We start from the raw sequence: 22737 nt of genomic DNA on the forward strand, positions 1-22737 counted from the left end.
AATCCATGTCTCTCCATTTTAGAGACAAGGATGTCATGTGGGACAGTGTCAAAAGCTCTGCACAAGTCCAGGTAGATGACGCTTCATATCTATGCACATATCAAAAGAATTTAACAGCAAGTAAGGTAGTCCCCTCCTAAGGAACAGCCTTCTCCTGCTGTTCCACCGTTTGTGATTTGTGTTCAAATACTTGTTCAGTGTGGGTGGACATTTCTAAGCTACAGTTTCGTAATCACACAACAGCATCTTTTTACAGCAGCCTCTGCTTGAATTTTTCATATTATGGTGCAATCAAGACTTTTTTTTCCCCTCCATTGCACAATCCAAGCCTGTATCTGCACCTGTCTTCACACATAAGGGTGTTGATTATCTTTGCCTCTGCTCAGATTACATAAAAATTCCTGCTGCTTCAGCATGAGAGAAATACACAGTAACTGGCTTCCCACAGGAGGCGAGATAAACACTAAAAAACGCTACAACTGAAAAGAGAACCTGAACAAATGTCATGTTCTTAAACCCATTTCTGAGAAAAATAAAAGCACATCTACCATTAACTCAACAAAAAAATCAAACGAAGACCTTTCCCTTTCTAATAAAATCTACCTAAACAAGGCACACCATGAAAAGCAAGCTATTTTTAATGACAGAAAATGCAAAGTATAAACCCTATAGTCTGCTCTCAAGCATATGAAATACCGTGTTTAGAAGAAGAAAATAAGTTTTATTTCAACAACAGCGACAGTTATCAAGGACGCTACCTCCCAAACGAGAAAAATCCCGACGGGAGCTGAGGAAACGACGCAAACCCCCCCCGGTTTGCTGGAGCAGGTTTCCAGCGCCTTGGCTGGAGAACCCCGAGGCTTCTCGGGCTCCGCTGAAGCCGCGTTAGCGCCGCTATGGGGGAAGAGAAGGGCCGGGGCCGAGGGGCGGGAGGCCGCGCCGGGCACTCCCCGCTGGGCCGGGCAGCCGCCGCCCGTGGCAGGGCCGCGGGAGCGGGGGAAGGGCGGCGGCTCCCGCCCGGGACCGGGACGCGCGAGACCCCGCGCGGGCAGAGCCAGGCGCTGACGGGGAGCGGCTGCCGCGGGGGCCGCGGGGGCCGCAGGGCGGGCGGGGGGGCGGCAGCAGCACAGTCGCTCAGGCCTGGGCGGGAACAAGCAGAGTCCGCCCGCCTTCCCGCCGGGGAGCGCTCTGCTCCGCCCCCGCCGCGCCGACCCGGAGCAGGAAGCAGGAGATGGCGTCCCCTGACCCCGGCGTGGCACGGAAAAGCTCCCGGGGCAGCGGTGGAGGTGAGACGGAGCCGGGCGGCGGGAACGGGAGGAAGGGGACTGGCTGGGAGCGGGAGGGGCCGTTGGCCGGGGTCCGCGCGCGCCGCCAGCGCCCCCTCAGCCCCATCCTCGGCGGGGAGCCCTGCAGCACGGGCGGGCGCCTCGGCTGGGCTGGGCGCGGTGGAGCTCCCTCAAAACGCCCCAAAGCCCTGCTTCGCCCCTCTCAGGGGGCGGTGGCGGGCCCTGGGAGCTGCCGCCTGCGGCTCCGGCCCGCGCCGTGAGACGAGACGAGGGGGGAACGGCGGAGACGCCGCCCGGTGTGGTCGTGGCGCGGCAGGGGCGGGACCCAGAGCCCGAGCTGGTGCTGTGTGGCGACGGGGCAAAAGCAGTTCCCGAAATAAGTTATCGCCTCTCTATTTGTGCTAATGCTGTTGGAAGACACATAACTTAGTTTAAGGGAGAGGTTTTTCCCTTGTTTTCCCTGTGTCTACCTAGCACAGACGTTCTCAGGAGAAGGGGCCGCAGAGGTTTGCATGAGGTGTTTTTGGAGGAGCAGTTTTTATTGGCCTCTTTGTCCCTTTTTATTTATATTTTACTTGTTGCAGTGCAAGAGTGACACTGTCTGGAGAGTTTCTTTGATGCCTTTGACACTTTTATATACAATAAGAATGCACGACTGATTTTTTTTTATGTGTACATTTCATGCCTTTTGATTGCTTCTTTATGGATTTTTCTTGTTAAATGGGGTTGTCTGAAGCTTTTCATGTTCTGGCTGCTGTATGCAGAGTAATTCAATAAAACCAAAAAGAAGCATTGGTGTTAGAGACAGCTAAAGTAGCCTGGTTAGAAATCTGTCAAATCAAACATTTCTGTATGTAGCCAGTTGTTTTTATGTTTGTTACAATTTACAGGGTTTTTCAGTGGTAAAATGTTTAAGCTAAAGCTTGTACAGATACAATTTACTTTTTTAATCTAACAGTTTAAGGTATTTACAGTTGGAAATATCTTAACTAAACTAGAATTTTGTAGGCTCTGCACGGAATCTGAAAAATCCTTTGTGGATTTATAGCTGTAGTTTCTATTTTGATAAAGTAAGGGTTGTAGTTAGGCTGTCTGGATTTTGGCAACATAAATAAGGCGGTTTATATAGCAGATTTCCTTTACATTACTAGCCTGTGGTTTCAGCTTGACTTCAGATGGTAAGAAAGCTGTATATAGTTTGGGTTCAGACTTTTTTCTTTGTCCTGTACACTAGTCTTCTTAGAGGTAAAGAGAATGGCATTTCCTCTCTTGTCAGCTTTGTAAGTATCTGATGTTTTTCTGTAAGTTACTAAGAAAGTTGTACCCAACCCACCCCCTCCTCCAGTGAGAAGATCTAGTCCATCGAATGTCCTTGAACTGTAGAAAGATGATGAGGAGACCGAGACTGGACTAATTCATTGTAGTTATTTTCATAGTCCTGTGCTGTTTAAAGTTACTGTGCTCCTAGCTCGGTTTAAATATGCGTGAATCTGTATCTGGACCTAGGGGTGTAACTCGCAGATGAGTGGGCTGTCATAGATACGAGGTGCTTTGATCGGATTTGGGGCAGTGGACGGGGACGAATACTTGTGGTGCCCTCTGCTGACTGTTTGACCGCCCTGACAGTGGGGTAGCCTCCTCTTAGGACTCTCCACATTTGTATCTTTATCTTAAGAATATATATATAGAGAGAGAGACAGAGAGAGCAAGACCTTAAAAAATCAGTAAGTTGACTTTGAGCACGTGGAACAAGTTATTTTCTATAAAGCATCATTTGTGAAAGATAGTTTTGTGGGTTTTTCCTTCACTTTCTTTTGGATTCCAGCTGTGTACAGGACACTGAACAGGGTGACTGAAATCAGTTGATCTATCAAGGAAGCTTTTCTCAGTTGCCTGATGAGAAGGTTTATGAGAACACCTGGATTGTTTGGTTTTTGTTGTTGGGTTGTTTTTTTAATACTAGTACATGAATTGATACACTATGGGAAGGAGAGCGAGTCTGGTGTTTTGGTTGGGTGGTTTGTTTTTTTTGGTTTTGGGTTTTTTGTTTGTTTGGGTTTTTTTGAGTTGAGATATTGAGATATTTCTTCTGACCATAATTGCTAGAACAGCCCTGCTATTTTATAATGAGCAGTGCATAGTCAGGAAAGAACAAAACAAGTTTAAAGAAAACAAGCAACAAACCACACATCTGTCAAGCCTGATGGTATGCAGCCTCATATAGGAGCATCTTTTCTACATATATGAGAACAGGAAGAGAGAAGGAAAGGAATGATTCTTGTAAAAACAGTTTATAAGGGATAAAAAGTAAAAGTGGATGATCTGAAACTTCAGGTTTGTTATCCCACAATTGTGTAAATGGTAAGCCAACAACAGATCTAAGAACTGTTAAGTCCTCTAAGTTTTGAGACAGGATGTGGTACTTTCACTGTGACTGGTGACAGTGATTGTGCAAATTATTGTGACCTTTCTGTTTTCCTACTGTAATGCTAATGATAATACTTCATTGAGTATCTAATGATTAATTAAAAAAATGCTTTGAATATCCAATCTACTGTGAAATTTCCAGTTAATGTGTTATTGCAATATCTAACTAGTTGATGTAACATAAGCAAAATAAAACATTTGCTTTTCTCAGCAGGTTCATGAATGATGCTCAAAATAGATTCATTTCAATTTGGTTAATATTGAAGAATTTATTTTCTATTATTGTAGAGGTATAATTAATTTCAGGAGCACTAGCATGCACAGCAACAACAATATTTAATACATAGGGACTAGAAATAAAGAAGGAACAAAGTTATTCCAGAAGGAACACTTACCATTGTAGGAAAGACTGTCAAAACCACTTCCATAATAAAAAAGAAGGATGTCCTGCGGACTTCAAGAGATTTATCCACCTTATCGACTGATATGTTTGCAAAGTGGTACAGAAAAATTACATGCCTTAGGGTACGGAAAACATGCATTATTAACTGTATTTTAAAAGACTCTTTAACTTCATTGTTGCCAGATGGGATGAGAAGATAAGTATCAGGCACTGCAAATGGCCTCCTGTTTGACGTTTATTGTTTGCTAGTCTGGAGTCAGCTTTGGTGGAGGAAGAAGGTTGATGACTCTAAGGTTCGTACTAGAAAGCTGATTTTCTGCTTGCATTCTGTAATGTAAAAGGACTCTGTGAAACTCGGAAGCCCTTTGTGTCTGGGCACCTTAAAGCATGTAACTGCATGTTGCTGCAGTCATATTTTAATGAAAAATTGTGGGATTCATTATTGGTTTGCAGGTCTTTTGGGCAATAAATATTACTTTTCCAGCCTGGATAATTATTTTGTGTGGTCTAGATCTTGTATGGTTTTTATTAGCATACATCTTTCATCTTTATTTTAAAGGCAACTTAGGAAATTAAGTAATTAAATGAATTTGACAAGGTTATTGCTTAATAACCTAACAGTGTCTAAACAGTATTCGTAAGTATAGTATTCGACTTTGTTAATTAGATCAGAAATTAGCCCCTTCTTTCAAAGCTAACATGCATTGCTAAATACAATATTAGGGCAACTTAATAAAGCAGACATTTATTTTTACAACGCAGCTTCATTTAAGTCTTGGTCTATAGCTGAAACAATATAGTGCTTCTGAACAGGTTGGAGCTTGTACCGAAGGATGAGTTTGAGGGTGGGCTTTACTGTGGTTTGGGTTTTTTTTACTTTTTATTCTCAATTATTTTTTACTTACAGATGTTTGACGGAATCAAATCATCTGATGAAGCTTCTGCTTCTTCAGCACAAGGTGAGAAGCTTAAAGTAGATGCTTTCATTGCGGTTATTCTTTTTTTAAATGTAATGATTAACAGCAGAAGCATTAGTTCACCTTGTAGTTTCAATTGCATACATTGATTTCCTAAATTTCATTATGGAACTTAGATGAATGGAACAAGTGATTTCTGTATCATCCACAGAGTTTCCATGTAGATGTAATTTTATTGTCCTGTAATAAACTTTTTAAGACATGCTACATTTTATCTTAGTGATCACAGATGTAGCAGTTTAAATGTAGATTGCCTAGTCTTGATCCCAGACAAATCGGCAGAAAAATTCCCACCTACCTCAACCATGAAAGCATAAAGCTTATTTTATGAAGCTCTTAGAGGAACTTTGAGGACAAAAGGATCTCTCTTGAACTCACTAAACTTTTTATCTTCCTTTAAAATAGTAGTTTTGACAAATGCAATGTAAGAGAAGTAACTAATTGCAGATAAAACTCTATTCCATCTCTTTGATTTTTTTTTTTTTTTTCTGTAGGAGTCAAAAGACATGGTGTTGAAGGCTCTCTGCAGCAAGACAGCACTAGCAGGTAAGTTAGGTAATGATCTGTGTTGGGTTTGTGTGTGTGTGACAGGGTTTTGGTAGCAGGGGAGGTGCTACAGGGGTGGCTCCTGCGAGAAGCTTCTCAAAGCTCCCCCGGCTCCAAGTCGGACCCACCTCTGGCCAAGGCCGAGCCAATTAGTGATGGGATGGTGGCTGCACCTCTGTGATAACCTATGTAAAAAGGAGAACCTGGGAGGAGGAGGGGTGAGGGAAATACCTCTGCAAACACCAAAGTCAGTGGATGGAAGGGGGGGGCACAGGGGGAGGTGTGCCGCAGCAGAGACCCCCCTGCAGCCTGTGGTGAGAGGGCAGGCTGTGCCCCTGCAGCCCGTGGAGGACCCCACTGCAGAGCAGGTGGCTGTGCCCAAAGAAGGCCGGGACTCAGAGGGAAGCCCCCGCTGTTGTAGTTTGGCCCTGGGAGGACTGCAACACATGGGAAGAGCTGCAGCCTGTGGGAAGGACTCATGTCAGAGGAGGTTCGTGGAGGACTGTCTCCCATGAGAGGAACCCCACACTGGAGCAGGGAAAGAGTGTGAGGAGTCCTCCCTCTGAGGAGGAAGGAGCAGCAGAAACAACATGTGATGAACTGACCACAACCCCCATTCTATGCCCCCCTGTGCCACTATGGGGAAGGAGGTAGAGAAATCACGAGCAAAGCTGAGCCCAGGAAGAAGGGAGGGGTGGGGAAAGTGTTTTTAAGTTGTGGTTATACTTCTCACTGTCCTACTCTGTTAAGTGGTGTTGGTGGTGGTGTTTGAATTAAATGGATGTTCTTCTTCTTCCCCTAATGAGTCTGTCTTTTGCCCATGACCAAAGGGGGTGAGGCATCCCTACCTGCCCTTATCTTGATTCCCAAGCCTTTTGTTTTATTTTCTCCTTCCTATACCTGAGGGGGAAGGAGTGAGTGAGTGGCTGTGTGGTGCTCAATTGCCCTCTGGGCTCAAACCACGACATGATCTAACTGACATCTAGCTTACTGCTTACACAAAATAAAACAGAAGGAATCTGTTTTTCAACCTTACCTGTTATCTTGTGTAATGTATGTTGGTGATGCTATATAGATCAATTGCATGGTGGAGGTCCTTTTATCTTGTATCCACATACCATTAAAAACTGTGCGGAAGATGTATTGTAGTGCCCAAAACTAATGTGTGGGTGTCAAGTTTCTTTGTCTTTGGTCTGGTTTTTTTTTAATTTCAAAATATAAAAACCAGAAGAATATAAATATGACTCTGCTTTTTTTTGGAGAGACAGTTATCTTTGGATTTCAGCCAGCTGAAATTAGCATTTGTGTTAGCTGTGGGTTCAACCTGTTATCCTTTGTTCTACATTTGAGAAAAATTTTCTGTAGTGAAATTTGCTTGGGAATACCTTAAAATATGTAGTTCTACTTGCCATTACAATTCTGAAATAGAAACGTTTATCTTGCAGGTTTGTTCCAGCTCTATAGTAAGATAGATATTTATTATTTCCATAGTAAGAACATGAATTAAACAACCCAACATGTCTTGGTAATATTACCTGCTTCTTTCAGTTCACACACAGGAGGGCAAGAACATACTCAGCCTGGAGTATCCACTGTGCAAAACAGACAAGGATACTGCAACTGCTGCCGTGTACACTACAGCAATTTGGAACAGGTGAGAAGACTTCTGCATAATTCAGCAACAGCTAGCAAGGAGTACCAAAAGGCTTTATCAGCTTATAAAATGTCAGTCTTTCCACTGAACAACCAATGCTGAATGAAAAATCATCAATTTGTGAATTGCGCAATGTATGCACTGAGAAGAAGATACTCTTCTTATCTGTTACCTGTTAAAAGATGCTGGTGGAGTGGCATGGCTACTGCAGTCTGCTTTTCTGAAGTGGCACACTGCTGTGCATTGCATCCATTAGGTTTATTTCTGTGGCTTTAATCTTGAGATCTGTATATATTGTAAAGGATTAGGGTTAATATGTTGGATATCAAGGCTGAAGACATTTGATCAACTATATTCTGTTCTTTAACTCTGTCAGTCTCCCGTCCTTTAGACTTCTTAAACTAGAAGATTAAATAGGCTTCTAATTTCTATGTTTATGAAAATTTTTAATTCGACTGAATTATAGGATGTTTACTCATATGAATTCAAGAATATTTTAATAGTAATTTAAGGATACATTTAGAATATTTGTACTAGTTACAAGAGACTTGTGAGCAGTTGTCAGAGCAGCTAATTTAGGTTCCGACTCAGAAAGATGTTTCAATACATTTTAGTATTATTTGAGACTTCCTAAACATGCTTAAAAATCTCATTGAATCAAGGCTTTAAAGTAGAAAAGGCTCAAGACTTTTCTTTTTATTTAAATATTTTCATAGCAACAGTGTAATGTTTAACCTGGGAAATAGTTTTGAGGAACAGGCAGTGTGTTAACAGTAGTATTAAACTAGTCATCTGTTTGATCTTTCACCAGCATGTTTTCAGCTCCCAGCACAGACATCTTGCTGCTTGCTGTAGGAATCGTACGGATACCAATATCTTGGTGAAGCGTTTCCTGCAAGATGTTTTATGCTACCATCCCCACAGATACCATGACAACAGGTATAATACAGCTGGCTTTTTTTTTTTTAATATGTGTTGGTAGAATGCATGTATTATGAGTTCTTATTTCTGTTCATCTACTGAGCAGTAAATTTTGCCCATTTGAGGTGAAACTTTCACTCTGGAGATGATTTAGAAAGGAGTGCATTTATATAAACATGGTCCAAGTATGTTGCTTTTGTATTGCCTCTGCACTTTTAAACTTTGTTTCACTGCTTAAGAATTTGATACGACACTATTGATAGCAATTAAATGTGAAGACCTGAAAAAAGAAGGAATATATGGGTCAGCGAGTACAATGGTAGACTGTGCAGTCTGACATGCATTTACAAATTCTTATAATTTGGGCTTTATATATAATTATATAATTATATATAATTATAGTTCTTATAATTATGGGCTTTATATATATATCTCTCGCTCTCAGTATATTTTATGGTATGTTTAGAAAGAGTCCATAATTTTGGTTTGTTGTTTGTGGATAATGTCAGGTGAATATTTAGGTGTTTATTTTTTCATTATCCTCGCAGTTCACACATTCAGTTAATACTTACATGAATTATATTAATTGGCCAATTCATTAATGCTCAGATGTTAGAAAAATGTTCTCTTTACTTACCATGTGTATGTTTAAGAGTGATAAGGGGGTCAGTGTGTAAGTTTTTCTCTGTAGATGAAAGGAAATCAATTAAATCTCATTCCTTGTTTGTTATGTTCTGCAAGGCAGACTAAAATCCCAGTCTGAACCTTGTACAGTATATCTTGATATACAACTCTTCTATGGATCTGACAAACAAGTGGAAGGGTGTTTTGTCTGAAGGCAGTCATATTGATACTATCAGGAATGTGACAGAACAAGCTAATAGGCATGTCTATGCCAAATTAGCCCAGGACATGTACACATCACTATAAATAAATAAATTAATCCTGCCATCTTAAATAAATATAATCCTTCTAGTTTAAAAACCTCCACAATTTTTTGCGATTGAGAAAATATAGCATTCACTCTAAGGCAATGCTTAAATGAAAAAAAACCTTCTTGAGGTGTCACTAATACAGGGTTATTCCTTTGGTGAATGAAACCTACTAACTAGGTAAAACAAGCTACCCATGTTCCTCTAAGTTGTGGGAAGAAGGAATGGAATGAGAAAAATAATGTACAAAATCTAGATGAAGCTGGAGGGAGAAGAGGGAGGAGTAACCCCATATCTAGACAGTTTGGAGATTAAAAAAAGCGAAGATAAAAGTGTGAATAGATTTATGTTGTGATCCTGCTCTGAAAAATGACTGGAAAAAAAAAAGTCGCGGTTCTTAACTGACATCTGAGGTAAGGATTCAATTCTCTTTGTTCTTACATAAAAACACTTAGATTGATATCAGCTTCACTCAGTTCTTAAATATCTGTTTTTACTATTTAGCTGAATTCACCCAAGGGATCTTCAGAGTGTCATTTAAAAGGATTATAGAAATATTTTTGAGACTTGATTTGTTTTGTAGAACCAGTATACCTAGTAGTGATGTGGAAAAAGAAAAAAAAAAAATAATCAGAGCTTTGCTTTATACTGAATTTCAAAGGATATTGGTGTTCTGCCCCTCTGTCCAGTAAAAAAAACCACAAACCAAATCATTTCTTCTTCCGAACTCTTGGTGTAGAAGTCTTTTATGTAAAGAAATATTATTGAGCGTTCAAGAGAGTAAATCTTCACTCTGCTTTTGGAGGTAATTTGTAGCAAAACTGTCAGAAGTTCCTAACTGTGTAGAACTATAGTTCTATTCCCTCTGCCTCAGAGACATTTGCTTATAAATAAGTTTTTGAAAATTGCATATAGGCTGTTAAGTGAGCTAGAAGCCTAGGAATTTGCTATAGTTTATCCATACCAAAATCCATTTAGTCCTATATTCAGTCTTCCAGCAGCCTCTAGATGCCAAGTGTTTCACACAAAGATGGAAGAACTCTGAAGTGAGAAAGTGAAAAGATTATTTCTACTGCTTTTGGCCTTCGCTTTAGGTCTAATTTGGATCTGCAAGATTTTTGAAGTTTGAACAAAGGTGCTTTATCTCAGAGCTTAGGTGGACAAGAATGCAACTTTTCCTTTTGAGGAACTTTGATGGTGGCTAGATCTTACAGTCTTCCAGCTATTTTATTCTATTTTAATTGTTGTTACTTGAGCTAACTTGCCAGGTACATCTCTAATAGCTTTTTGTGGCTAGGAAACTTTTTGTATTGCTGCCTATAACTTGGTTATGGTCTAAATGTTGGCAATGTATTTCCCACCCTCCAGTCTTTTGTAACTGTAATTATTTATAACAGAAAAGTTTTCCTGTGGCATTTTTTTCTTCAGACTTTCAGCTTGTGATTGTATTCCATATGCATTACCAGGGATAAAACCAATTATGTTTTTGTGGTCTGTGGCAGGTATCAATTAAACATCCTTTACAGTAAGGAGGAAAAATATAATTTGGCATCTCAATTATGTCAGGTTTTTTGTTGTTTCCTTGGACCAAGACAGCCATGTCTTCTTCAATATTCCCACTTCTGGTATGCATGAGCCATGACAGCTACAAATTTAGTTTCCTTACTTTCACTTAAATAGTGTATTATTACAATATGTAAGGGTATATGAATTCACACATTCTTCACTCCTACACACACACTCTTTCCCCACACACTGTTTTTACAGATACGGGAATATGTGTGTGTCTTGTACGTGCTTTTGAACACTGTAGATAGGCATGGTGGCCTTTATTTTCTAACCTCTGGAAAGTAAACAAAGGTGAAATTTTGCAACATGAATTTTTCAGGGTTTAGTGCTTGGACTGAAGAAAAACCTGGACTCAACTCTACCTATGGAGCTATAAGTAGTGAGTCTGTAATAACAAACATCTTGTTTTGGGGTGCGTGTTAATGCCACTTGCACCGTTAGTTCAAATCAAATATTTGCAGTCAATATTTGATATGTACATCACTTCAGTGAATGAAAAGTAATATGCTAATAGCCAAAGTAAAACATAAGTTACTTCATTATGAATAGCATGCAGTGCTTTGTCACTTTTTATGTAGACAGTGTGGTTTTTGTTATGAGTTGCAATGATTGGAAGGGACTTGGATCTTCAGGATGTTCATGTGACTGTCCTTGTGTTTCCTTGGAAGGCTTTTTTTTTTTTTTTGTTTGGTAGACGCTGCTTCAGTCCCTGCACTGTGAAATAACTTGTAGGACTTTGGTCTTCTTACAACTTTCATTTCCGTGCTATTTTGCATTATAAAGTTGTTTCGTTTATGACTGTTAGTGACTCTGTAGTTCTTATCACATGATGTCAGTAAATAGGGTTTTCAGCACTCATGGTACTTAGTACGCTATGAAGCAGTCTGGGAGCTGTTAGTAATTATTTTGGGAGGCCATGGAGAATGTGTGATGTTTCACAAGGATTGGGGAAGAAGCAAGTGTAGTGATTGTCAGTTATCAGTAGGGCAGAGAGAGGATCTGCTTCCAGGCTCCTTTGCTTAAATTACAGTATTTCCATGAGAACTGAATAACCAAACTGTTCATAAGAATCTAGAAGACAGTGATGAGTAACGATTACTGCTGATTTAGTCAAGAAAAATCACATCGGGCCATCCTCATTTTCTTCTTTGACGAGATAACAGACCTTGTGAATAGAAGAGAATCATCCATCTTGGTGCCATCTGTCATGATCATGCCATCTCAAAAGCCCAGCTTTTGGCATGTTCTTGTATGAGGTTCGTAAGCAAGCTAAGGAAAATGTGATTGAAGATTAAATGGAGATGAAATGTATGTGTAGCTGGCTGGAAACCTGTTTTCTTAATTGTTAGTGGCTCAGAGAGAGAACAAAATCTAATGATGGATCACGAGCCTTATCACTGAGCCCTATCCTGAGGTTTGAAGTAGGTGTGTTCAAGTATGAGTTATTGGGGGGAGGTGGGGGTGTGTGTGTGAAGTTTTGGTTTGGGGGTGATCCTATGAACTTTGATTTTTCAGGACTAAATCTTGTTAGCTCTGTAGAGTTCAAATGTCAGATTTAAATTTTTTTTTTTTTTTTAAACATTGGCCAGACCTATCATTTATTTTGAACTATAAAACAGTTCCAAGCTGAGAATTCTTTTGTTTGTCATCTCTCAGTAAAAGGCTGAGACGTAGCTATATTCAGATAAGTTCTCTTGTGATTGTTTTTCAGTGTGAAGTAGTTAGAAATACTTGCCTCAAGTTTGCTTGATATCAGATGGCTTTATTAATAAATAATCTCTGAGACTTTCAAGGACTTCTGCATATGTTGACTATTAAACATTGCTAATTCTGTTGGCTCCTGCGTGATTTTTAACTTTCAATAAATGTGGAAGCTGAATGTTTATAACCAAGGAAATTACTGTACAATAAAATTTATTCACAATACTTTTGTTAGCAGATGAATGCACTGTAAGAGGTTCATGGCTATCTGCCATGTATCAAAGTAAGCACCTATTTGAGTCTTGCAAGGTCTGATTATAACTTTCAAATGAAACATAAAATTCTCTCTTCAGTTATATTTACTTTTATAAAAATTATTTTCATTGGATTTGTCCAGCTGTTAGACATTGGAGCCTTGTAGGTTCCTGTGTTGCATAAGAGAAGTAGTCCCTATCTGTCTGTTCTGTTAATTCTGCAAGACATAAACACTTGTATTTGAGGCAGTCCTAAAGACAGATCTGCCAGTTACAGAATATATAAAAACCTGCTGTTGTCACAGTGAGGCTGAACAATCATAACTTGGCTTCTTATAGAAGTGAGTCAGAAGCTGTGGTATGTCTGTGAGAAACAGTAAGCATGGAATTCCTTGGCAACATGTGCAGAGTTCCTATCAGGCAACCATGTTTTGTAGGGAAAGGAGCATTTATACTCAATGGTATTTTTATACTGTGCCATATTGTAACGTTCCATTTCTCCACAAAAGCTCAAAATTAATGATAGTTTTACCAGTAAAATAACCTCTTTACAAGCTCACAAATTCAAACAAAGGAAATTTCTTTACTTTTTATTGCTTTGCTTATTTATAAAATGGTTTGCCCGTTCTTAATGGGTGGGTGCATGAGGAGGGTAACTGACTAATGCCCATGTTGTTATCTTTAGCTTTGTGGAACATTTACACCCCCCTCACCCCACCCTTTTATAGATGGAATATCTCTACTAAAGTAGCAGAGCTGGTAACTTGAGTTTGTTCATTAAGTGTGATGCACTCTAAGTAGTTACTTTCTGTTTTGTTTTTTTAAATACTATTGTTTGAAAAATCTGAAGCATATTTGCAGTATTTATATAAGGTGTTTTTTTCCCCCTCCCCTTTAGGCCAACCTATGATGACATGCCACTTCCCATCACTTCAGAGGCTGCTAGGGTTGCTTGCCTGTCCCCAGAAGAGATGGAGAGACAGAGAAACAGAGACAGACAGGAGATTTCCAGCAAAGACCAGGAGTCCGTTGGAGAACTATGCTCTTCTGCTCCATGCCTGTCTCATGAGGGCACAAAGAGAACTTCTGTAACTCAAGCATTTACTCAAAAACTAGAAAGAGGGCAGGAACATGTTACAAGAATATCCCAGCAGCCTATGGGTATTTGTAGCAATGAGAAATGGGATACCCTGAAAGATGTTCAGGTTGCAAATCATAGCCATGAAGGCCAGTTTACAGCTGTGAGCAGATGTGATAAAACAGGAATGGAGGTATGCAATAGTGATGTGTTACTGAACCTGTGCTTGAATCCTGCTCCGGCACTGGTTCATCCAAAACACCCTTCAGTTGCTCACCAGAATCCTATGTGCAGCCACAGCAATTCTTTATGTATTACCTCAGGTCAATCTCTCTCAAAACGAGATGGTTTACAAACTCAGGATGAGACTTTGGTGTCTGATTTCCATCTCAGGGATACTGTGGGTATCAGCAGCTCCCTAGATCTTGGGACATCCCCACAATTAGCAGGATGCAAAAACGTGAAGATGAACAGAGGTGATGAAAGTTCAGTGGGTGAAACTACTGAAGATGTTATTCTGAAATACTGCTGTGGAACTACATCTGAAGAAGTTTATTTCAAAGAAGAGAATAATCCCTGTTTAACTGTTTCATCACTTCTGGACCATACTCAGTTAGAGGGTTCTGAAATGAGTTTTGACTGTGATGCACCTGTTCAGGCAGGAACAGACTTACCCAAGGCAGCTATAAATGACATAGAATTCCTAAAAGAGGTCCAAATAAGTTTGAAAGATAAAGGCTATGGAACACAGCTGTCTTCTGTTTTAAAAAGTGAGTCCGTAGAGAAAATAGAAGCAGTGAAACAGGATGTCATAGTTCATACCGAAGAACCAGTTCTTCCAGCTCTGCCTCATGTGCCTCCTTCTTTTGTGGGAAAGACTTGGTCTCAAATAATGTATGAAGATGATATAAAAATTGAAGAACTTGTGCGTGATTTCAGGGAAGGTCGTTTTCGCTGCTACTTTGACAGTGAATCCTCAGCCAACTGTACAGGGAAGACAGTGAAGAAAAAAAAGCAGAAGGATGAAAAAAAGAACAGTATTGTTGAGGGTAATAAACCAGAAAGTGCATCAGTTAAAGCATTGCCAGAATTTAATGATGCTTTAAGTGGTGGCTCTGATTTTGATAACCCATCTCTAGCCTCAGATACACTATGCAATCCACAGACTCCTAAAATGCCTAGGAAGAGGACGTGGCGCCTGGCTTCAAGGTGCCAGGTGGTTAAAGTCAGCCATGGCACCCAAACAAGTCTATTGAGCTACCCTGTAGCAAAAAGAAAAATGTCTAGAAGGGAATCTGAGCCATCTGATCAGAAAGCAAGCATCCTGTGGCCAGAGAATGAAAAAACGCCAAACATGAAAACTAGACTATGTGCCCTTAAACTTCCAGAGTCTTATAGCAAGATTATGAGTCCTGTACAGCCCAAGACAGTGGTCTATGTACTTTCATGCCCAGAGATAAAACAGTGTAAAGGTAAACCTATAGATATTCCACAAATGAGGAAAAATCGTAACTCCACAGATAGCAAGGACTCTGTCAGGTATAAATACAAACAGTGTTCTTTTAAGTATTACGACCCATTGACAAATCGAATTCTGAAAACGCCTCCAAACAGTACAGTTGGAGAAAAGGCCAAAAAGCCCTCCCATGTTCGACAGCTTTTCAGAAGTCTCAGCTTTGATGCAAACATGAAACTAGCTGATGCACAGAGAGAAAGCACACCATCCAAGTCACTCAATTGGTCAGGCTTCTATAGTTCATCTTCAGCATCTTTCCTGCCAGATCCAAGTAAAGGGAATGATGCAGCCTCAAGTCAAAAGTCAGATGGATCTTCTCTTTCCACAGAAAGAACAGATTCTCTGGTATCTGGTCATTCTGAGAACTCTCTCAAACACCTGATTATTTCACCTTTGAACTCTCACCAGTCTGTGGTAGAAGGAGATGGTAGGTTAACTCCATTTAACAGTAGAGTTACGAAAACTCCTTTGACCTCCATCAGGAGTGAGCGGTTAGGGAGGGAGAATCCAAAGGCAATATGGAAGAGAAAAGAAGGCACTAATAAAGAACCAGCTTTTTCCAGTAAGGCTGCGGGACCTGTGTCTGTCAGATGTACTGTTGGGAGGAGAGGAAACAGAGTAACCACAGGCAAACAAACTTCCAGAACTAAAAAACAACAAAAAGAGGGGAAGAGAAGGAAACTTCATCTTCGTGCCCAGAAATCATCTGCTTTCTCAATCCATAGGTGCCAGACAAGGAAAACTACAGTGGGAAAGCACCTTAAGAAAGAAAAACCTGATGCTAAAAAATTAAAGGTGAGGAGGAAACCAAAAAGAACCTTTCTGAACTCAACGGTTGTCACAGGGATTCCTGAAAAGAGGCAGAAAGTCACATCAGAATCTTTTCCCAAGAAGCCAGAGTGAGCTGCTTCCAAAGTCAGGAACCGGGAAGTGGAGATTGGGGTCACCCTAGCACTGTGAACCAACCCTCTAGAAGAACTTCTGCTGTACCGTTACTTCGAAACTGTCTTGTTCTACCAGGTGAGAGCTAGCTACCGAAAGAACTTTTTTTTTCTTTTTCTTTTTTTTTTTTACAGCCAGCATCTGGAAAAAGATTGAGGAAAACGAAAGGGAACAAAAGGAGGTCGTAGACGAAGCAGTTGAAGTGCTAGAGCTGCAGAAAGTGCAAAGCCAGTTTAATGTGAAACAAGTACAACTGTAAACTCAGCTCTTGTTCCTGGAATATGGGGACAGAATGTATTGCACTGTTCTGTTGTGTAAAGCTGCAGAAGTTTGCATTTGTGTTAAAAAGCACTTAGAACCGTATTTACTAGACTTCACCTGTACAACAGAAAAATGAGCTTGAATAGTATCATATTGTTTTTATGGTATTATCAGTGCGTAATAGTGCACTATAATAAGGTAAATTAGAAGCTGTATTAATTGTGTCTATTCTCATTTTTCCACATAATTCTAAAGTACAAAAAATGACTCGGTTGTTATGCTAGAAATTAAATGAAGATACATAAATCGGGGCTGAATTCTGTGTATGTATTTTGTGTTTGTGTATATGCACACCTCCTTCAACACGTAATATATACTTGCCTATGGAGTGGCATTAAAATTAATACAGTATGATACAATTCAGATCAATTCAGTGCTTTCTGCAAATGAAATATAATTGTACATATTTTTATACTGACTTTTTTCTTGAAACCATGTCCAAAGCAGTTATTTTGGGCAAAAAGACACTGTGGGCTCTCGTCAAGCAATAATGGACCACGCTGGTAAGGAAATATATGTCTCTAGGGCACTGTTCAAATTGTGGTAGCTAAAGTGAAATCTCAAATTCCAAAAGAAATATAGGCTTACAGTTTGGTTTTTTTTTTCTCTTTAGATAGCTTATTGATTAAGCTTATATGTGAATTTCACATTCCTTAGTTGGGGGGTGGAAGAGTTATAATACAAACAAATAGCAGTGAGTTGTTCTAGTATTTCAACCTTAAATTTGAGTTTCTGTGCTTTTTGGTTTTAATTTGGTGTACTGTTGGATACATTTTTATGTACTATAGTTGAAAACATTTTAAACTTTCAGTTAAATATTTAAATTAAAGCGGCATCCAAATATGGTCTGACATTATTTTTTTTAATTTATTTCATTTTTGAAATAAAAGTTTATTTCTGTGGATGAATTTTCCTATGGTTGTCAGTATACACAGAATCTTAGGATCATATTGCAAGTCACTGGAAAATGAAGGGTTATATGAGTTCTTATAGCCCTCTTAACTAATTGTGCCTGTATAATATTTTGTCTGATATAAAACTGATTTTTTTTTTAAAGCAAAGTTTTAAAGGAATGGTTTTTATAGAAAGGCTAATTTTTAGATAAAGCAAGAGAAGATATTTAAATAAAGTTTGTTTTAAAGCAAAGCTTTAAATTAACTCTTATAGATGTCCCATTCTAACATATTTTTATGATACAAGAATGTTTTCCTACCTAACTTTTTCATCTTACTTTTCACACTATTGTACACATGAAGAGCATGAATTTTGTGCGTGAATAAAGCTTAATGCAGATTGTTCTTTAAGATCACTAGCGCATATTTGTTTACAGCCAAAAATATTGTTCTCCATATTCATTGCAAGCTTGTGTTTCTCCAGCACAGAACTTTTCCTTGAAACCTTGAGTAATAAAAACATCTTGAGGAATATAGAATGACTAATATTTTTAGCCTGTATTGTCTTTTTTTTTTTTTTTTGTAAATAATAGACCCCCTTGTCAGGGTGGCTTTTTTTAAAAAAGAAAAATGTATTAAATAAAAGTGTAAGTAGCTATATATATTTTTCTTAAAAACCCAAACCAAAACTCAACAACAAGTATGAAATGTAACAATTTTTTTAAAAAATAGGACTTGGGCTACAAGTCTGGCAACATTTCTGTGGTTGAGAGTGTCAAAATAAGATATACTGTAAGCTTGGATGTTACTCTGTGCCTCACTTCTGACTGTTCAGAAGCCTCTTCTGTGTGTGCTCACTGACTACTAGGAAAAAGAGGGGAGATTGTGATATGAGAAGTAAATGTGGAAACTGGTTTGGAAAGAGAATTGGTGAAGATATATGCAAAACAAAATCGCAGAGACGCTCAAAATATCATATGCATGAAGGAGAAGGAAAGTTTTCTGGGGCCTTGGGGAATTAGTCAAACACTTCCCTGTTAGATAAATGATACAGATTCTGCTGCCATTATTGAATAGCATGTTTCATTAGTGTTGCTGAAACTTTGAAACATTATGAAGTCTACAGTAATGGAAAATTTCAAAGCTGGAATACTTTCTCGCTGAAATTGATGGGAGGGTTGGTTGGTTTTGGGTGGGAGGTGGTTTTGGGTTTTTTTAATCTTGGTGCTCAAAGATGTTTGTCAGTGTGATTGTGTGGCTTAATCTAGAGAAGCAAGAAAAGGTAACTGGATTAAAGAGGAATAAAGTCATGCTTTTTGAATCTATTTGGGAGCAGTTAGATCCAGGATATTTTCTAATAGTTAAGAAAAATGTTATTTCTTCTATACATATGTAATTTTGACCTGCAAATTCATACTTAGTTTTTTTAGACAGTTCATAATTTAAAAAAAGGCTCTCCCCCCACAAAGTACTCGTGCAACCTTTTAAAACAATCTCATTCTTAAGCAGCCTGATTTTTATTATTTACATGTATTGTGAACATTGAGTGTGACCCAGACTCACACTGTACCAGGTGCTAACCAAACATAGTAGCAAGTCTCCAAAACTTTAGATGTCCCACACATGCACCTAACAGTTCTTCAGTTCCTTTTCTGATAGGATTTTTTGCTTTCTAGTTCTTTCTGACAAGTTTGCATCCAATGTTCTTATAATTGTAGTATGAAAGTGCTCCTCTCTGGGACTCGGATAAAATGAGGTATTTAGTTGTATTTATAATGAGACTATGACTTAATCTGAAGTTGTGTTTAAATTTCATGCTAAATTTGTGCCCAAATTAGAATACGTGGTTTTGTGGTTGTCGTGTTCTCGTACTTGGTAAGGTATTTTGCAGTACTCTTTCTTGATGCTATAATTTTTTATCTGCTTCTCTGTTTCTACTGTCTGTGATCATTTGACACAATGTGAGTTAGTAAGAATACTGTGGTATTACATACCTGTCCAGTGCTGTTGCTGGATGTTCCTTCTTTGTATTTTCAGCTTATTTAATTCAGATTTATTGTTTTCATGTTCTTCCTCAGTCATGCATTTGGATATTTTTTTTTTTAATGCTGTGAAGAGCTAAATCACAGGACAGGATATTCTGTTTGGAAGTAAATCAGTGACAGGTAGCAAGTGGATGGTGTCCTGATCTGAAGTGTAGAGGACGAGCTGGAATATGTGCTCCTGTGCTTGGGAGTCCAATTACTTCACCAAGTATGTGAGACAGGAGTGGGATGATGATTCTTGATTTCTTTATCTGTCTTCCTTTCTCCTGCCTCTGGTGTAACTCTGAGAATGGAGTCATCTGAATTCATACTTATTCTGGAAATAGAACGGTGTTTCAACTGTTGATGTTTTGGGGACAGATAAGAAAAGTAAAATGTATCTCACTTGCTAATGCAATTAAAAGCCCAGAAGTTTTGTCTTTAATGATATATCTGCTATGAATTACAGCATTCCCAATAATCTTTTTCAGAAAACTTTGTAGTAGCATATCTGAGCATGCCCAGAAACAAAGGTTTTGTTCTTTGCTTGCTTATGTTTTGCAGTTATGAATTTATTAATTCCTTCAGCAGAACAAATCTTGTTTTAATAAAATAAAGACTGAATTTGCATTTTTGTAGTTTCTTTATTCTTGAAGTGGAATTTACCTTGAAACTATTTCCTATAATTTGTTGTGGAAAGAACACAGAATGCTATGGAATAAGCTACCACTTGAAGAAGGCCAGTCATAATTTAAACATCCGTTCACAACTGTATGATATCTTGACCCAGTGAAGTCTTCTCTTGACTTCAGTGAAGCCAAGATTCATCCCATCTTGTGGCAACTGAAACAATGACATCCTAGAATGGCACTGAAAAAGCATTGGATGTATTGTGGATGTCTAAGTGCATTTTGGCACCAGGAAACCAAGAAGCACCAACCGCATGGCAAGACTGATTCCTGCAGAACTGACTTGTGAACAGTTTTTTCAGAATGTGCACTTAATAAATGAGGGCAGTGGCTGGAAGTGTCATAATGTTAAGTAGCTTTCTACTTTATGCAAAATGGTTTGGCTTCTCTGTAATCATAGACCAAATCAATCCTGATTATGATCTTACAATGTGTGCAGAATGGTCTTCAAAGCTGTGTGCAAAACTACATTTAAGAGATTTTCTGGTAAATGGGATACTAGAATATCTTGAACTGTAGAATACTCTGTGTAGAATACCTTGTTCTTTAAACTTACTATTTGCTGTTTGTAACACTGCCTCTTTAAACCAGCATGATCTTTTGCAGGAGAAATGCACACAGAGGTGTCAGTTTGGATCAATAAATGGCTGCAAGGTGTAGGTATATTGTTTCTTGAGGCCTCGATGTGTCATAAAATTTCAGGACATGCTTTGCAGTTTTCAACCCATACTTGAAGATAGCTATGTATTATGTAGTTGGCTGAATGAAGTTGTTACTGTGCTGTCAAATAATAATTCATTAAAGACACAACATATTATTCAACCATCTAAATATTTAATTACGAACATGATATTGTAATCAAATTAAGTCTGGTGATTGCTTATATTTCTCGTGAAAGATGCAATTAATGATATGCTTATAGAGTGTATAATGGAGGTCCAGTTCAAGTTGAAATATTCTAGAGTTACGATGAAATTAATAACACGGGTTTAGTTGGCTTTGGATTCATTGGAGTCATTAGTGGTTTGGTGCACAAAATTATTGTGTTTCTGTGGTCCTGGAAGTCATAATGATTTCCTTGAAGTGCAGAAGCATTGTTTTTGATGAACTGTATGAACACAGATCATTATTACAGCTTACATTATTTAACAGTATCACTGATTCTAAACCCAGGCTTTTTCTTTGTCAGTGTTCCTTCCTTAAGGAAAACTGAAAAACATTTCTTACCAAATATTAGCATTTGTAAACAGGTTTTTAAATCTCTCACATCTTCAAATAAAAATGTACTTTAGTATACTAAAGCTGGTCAGCTTTTCATATTGGCTGTGTCATATTGCGTTAATGTTGATGCTGGTGCAACTGAAAATGTTGGTTATAGTTTACTTGGTCTTTATTGATACTGTACAGGCAAATTGTAGAATCAAAATACACTCTCGCTAGCTCATGCAGGGAGCTTAGACACTGTCTGCTGGCCTGGGAATTGTGCTGTATGAATTAACAGTGAAGCGGGTAGGTGTAGTTGTCAACGTACACGTTGCACTCCTTGTGGATGTAATGCATGTGCATGACTTGCTTTTTATTACACCAAAGTTTTAAGATGAAGAGGGAGGTAGAAGTGAGGAGTAAGACTTAAAGATGTAGGATAGATTGGAACTAGACCAATGAATATTCAGTTTTGGTTCTTTTAAAAGTATTTATCTCTGTTTTGTCTGAACCTTTTCAAACAGTTGTCAAAATCCATCTACTTCCTTTGGTGGTTCAGCTCAGATTCCCTCATACTTTTTTCTGGTATGTTACTTTTATTGCTTAATACATGGATAATATTTCTCTTTGCTGCTGCTTGTTTTTATCCTTTCAGTTACTGCTAAAAGGGGAAAAATGATTATAACAAAGATTGTGCACATGCTTCATTCTGAAGACTAAAGAGAAAAGTTGTAAGGTAGTATGTGGCTACCAGCAGATTCCTCCATGCACCAAAAGGAGCTCTGTTAAAATTCTGATCTAATGATGACTAATTGATCAGTTGCCCAAATGATGACAGAAACACTTGTGCTTTTCATTTTAATGGCATTAGACTCAATCTGCATACAATTAAAAAAACATACTGACTTTTTGGTAACATATTTTATGGATTTCTAAATGTGTCTGATGCTTTAATTTTCCAGACTGTTCTAGCAAATTGTCATTTCCTGAGTTACTGCCAACACACTGTAGTTTTGATTGAATCTGGGGTCAGGATAATGTTGGAGTCAAAGTCAGCATATTTTCACCTACCACAATTAGTTTATGGTCATACAGCATTTTTGTGGATGTAAAGAACTCTTAAATGTTCAATATTATCAAGAATTTTCTTCTATAGTCTTCTTATTTTAGACATTAGTGTCCAATGGTTTTTGTGAAATGCATTGGTAAGCACAATATTTTTTTCTTTTTAGAGCTTAAAAGAGAGCACTAATGAAATTGTATTTTACATATTTTTTTCCAACTTTACAGAGACTGTTCACTTTTTCTGTGCTTAACAAATTTCTTTTTTTCTCCCTCACACTCCTCCATTTTAAAATAAGAATTCATCTGCAATGCAGAATTCTCCATCTTTATTTTCTC

General features: G+C 38.5%; 1 protein-coding gene across 3 annotated transcripts; it reads left to right on the top strand.

Annotated features, from left to right (window-relative positions):
• The first annotated feature begins 1154 nt into the window (after positions 1 to 1154).
• Positions 1155 to 20074, top strand: ZDBF2 (zinc finger DBF-type containing 2). Of its 3 annotated transcripts, XM_074829364.1 has the most exons (8): positions 1155 to 1286; positions 4300 to 4409; positions 5024 to 5075; positions 5588 to 5639; positions 7188 to 7293; positions 8105 to 8232; positions 13569 to 16059; positions 16341 to 20074. In XM_074829364.1, the coding sequence occupies exons 3-8, from the start codon at positions 5024 to 5026 to the stop codon at positions 16392 to 16394; spliced, it is 2883 nt and encodes a 960-aa protein (XP_074685465.1). In that variant the 5' UTR covers positions 1155 to 1286; positions 4300 to 4409; the 3' UTR covers positions 16395 to 20074. The 3 variants fall into 3 exon arrangements, with proteins under 3 accessions (XP_074685465.1, XP_074685464.1, XP_074685467.1); XM_074829363.1 differs by having other exon boundaries at positions 13569 to 20074; XM_074829366.1 differs by lacking the exons at positions 1155 to 1286; positions 4300 to 4409; positions 5024 to 5075; positions 5588 to 5639; positions 7188 to 7293 and adding an exon at positions 11035 to 11094 and having other exon boundaries at positions 8162 to 8232; positions 13569 to 20074.
• The last annotated feature ends 2663 nt before the right edge of the window (positions 20075 to 22737 follow it).

This window comes from Strix aluco, chromosome 6 (genome assembly GCF_031877795.1).
Source record: "Strix aluco isolate bStrAlu1 chromosome 6, bStrAlu1.hap1, whole genome shotgun sequence".
Lineage (NCBI taxonomy): Eukaryota > Metazoa > Chordata > Aves > Strigiformes > Strigidae > Strix > Strix aluco.

Excerpts from the sequence above, each read along its gene's own strand:
- ZDBF2 (XM_074829363.1), top strand. The coding sequence starts at position 5,024 with ATGTTTGACGGAATCAAATCATCTGATGAAGCTTCTGCTTCTTCAGCA. Across the intron at positions 7,294-8,104 it reads ACTACAGCAATTTGGAACAG|CATGTTTTCAGCTCCCAGCA; the intron begins GTGAGAAGACTT and ends ATCTTTCACCAG. Across the intron at positions 8,233-13,568 it reads CACAGATACCATGACAACAG|GCCAACCTATGATGACATGC; the intron begins GTATAATACAGC and ends CCTCCCCTTTAG.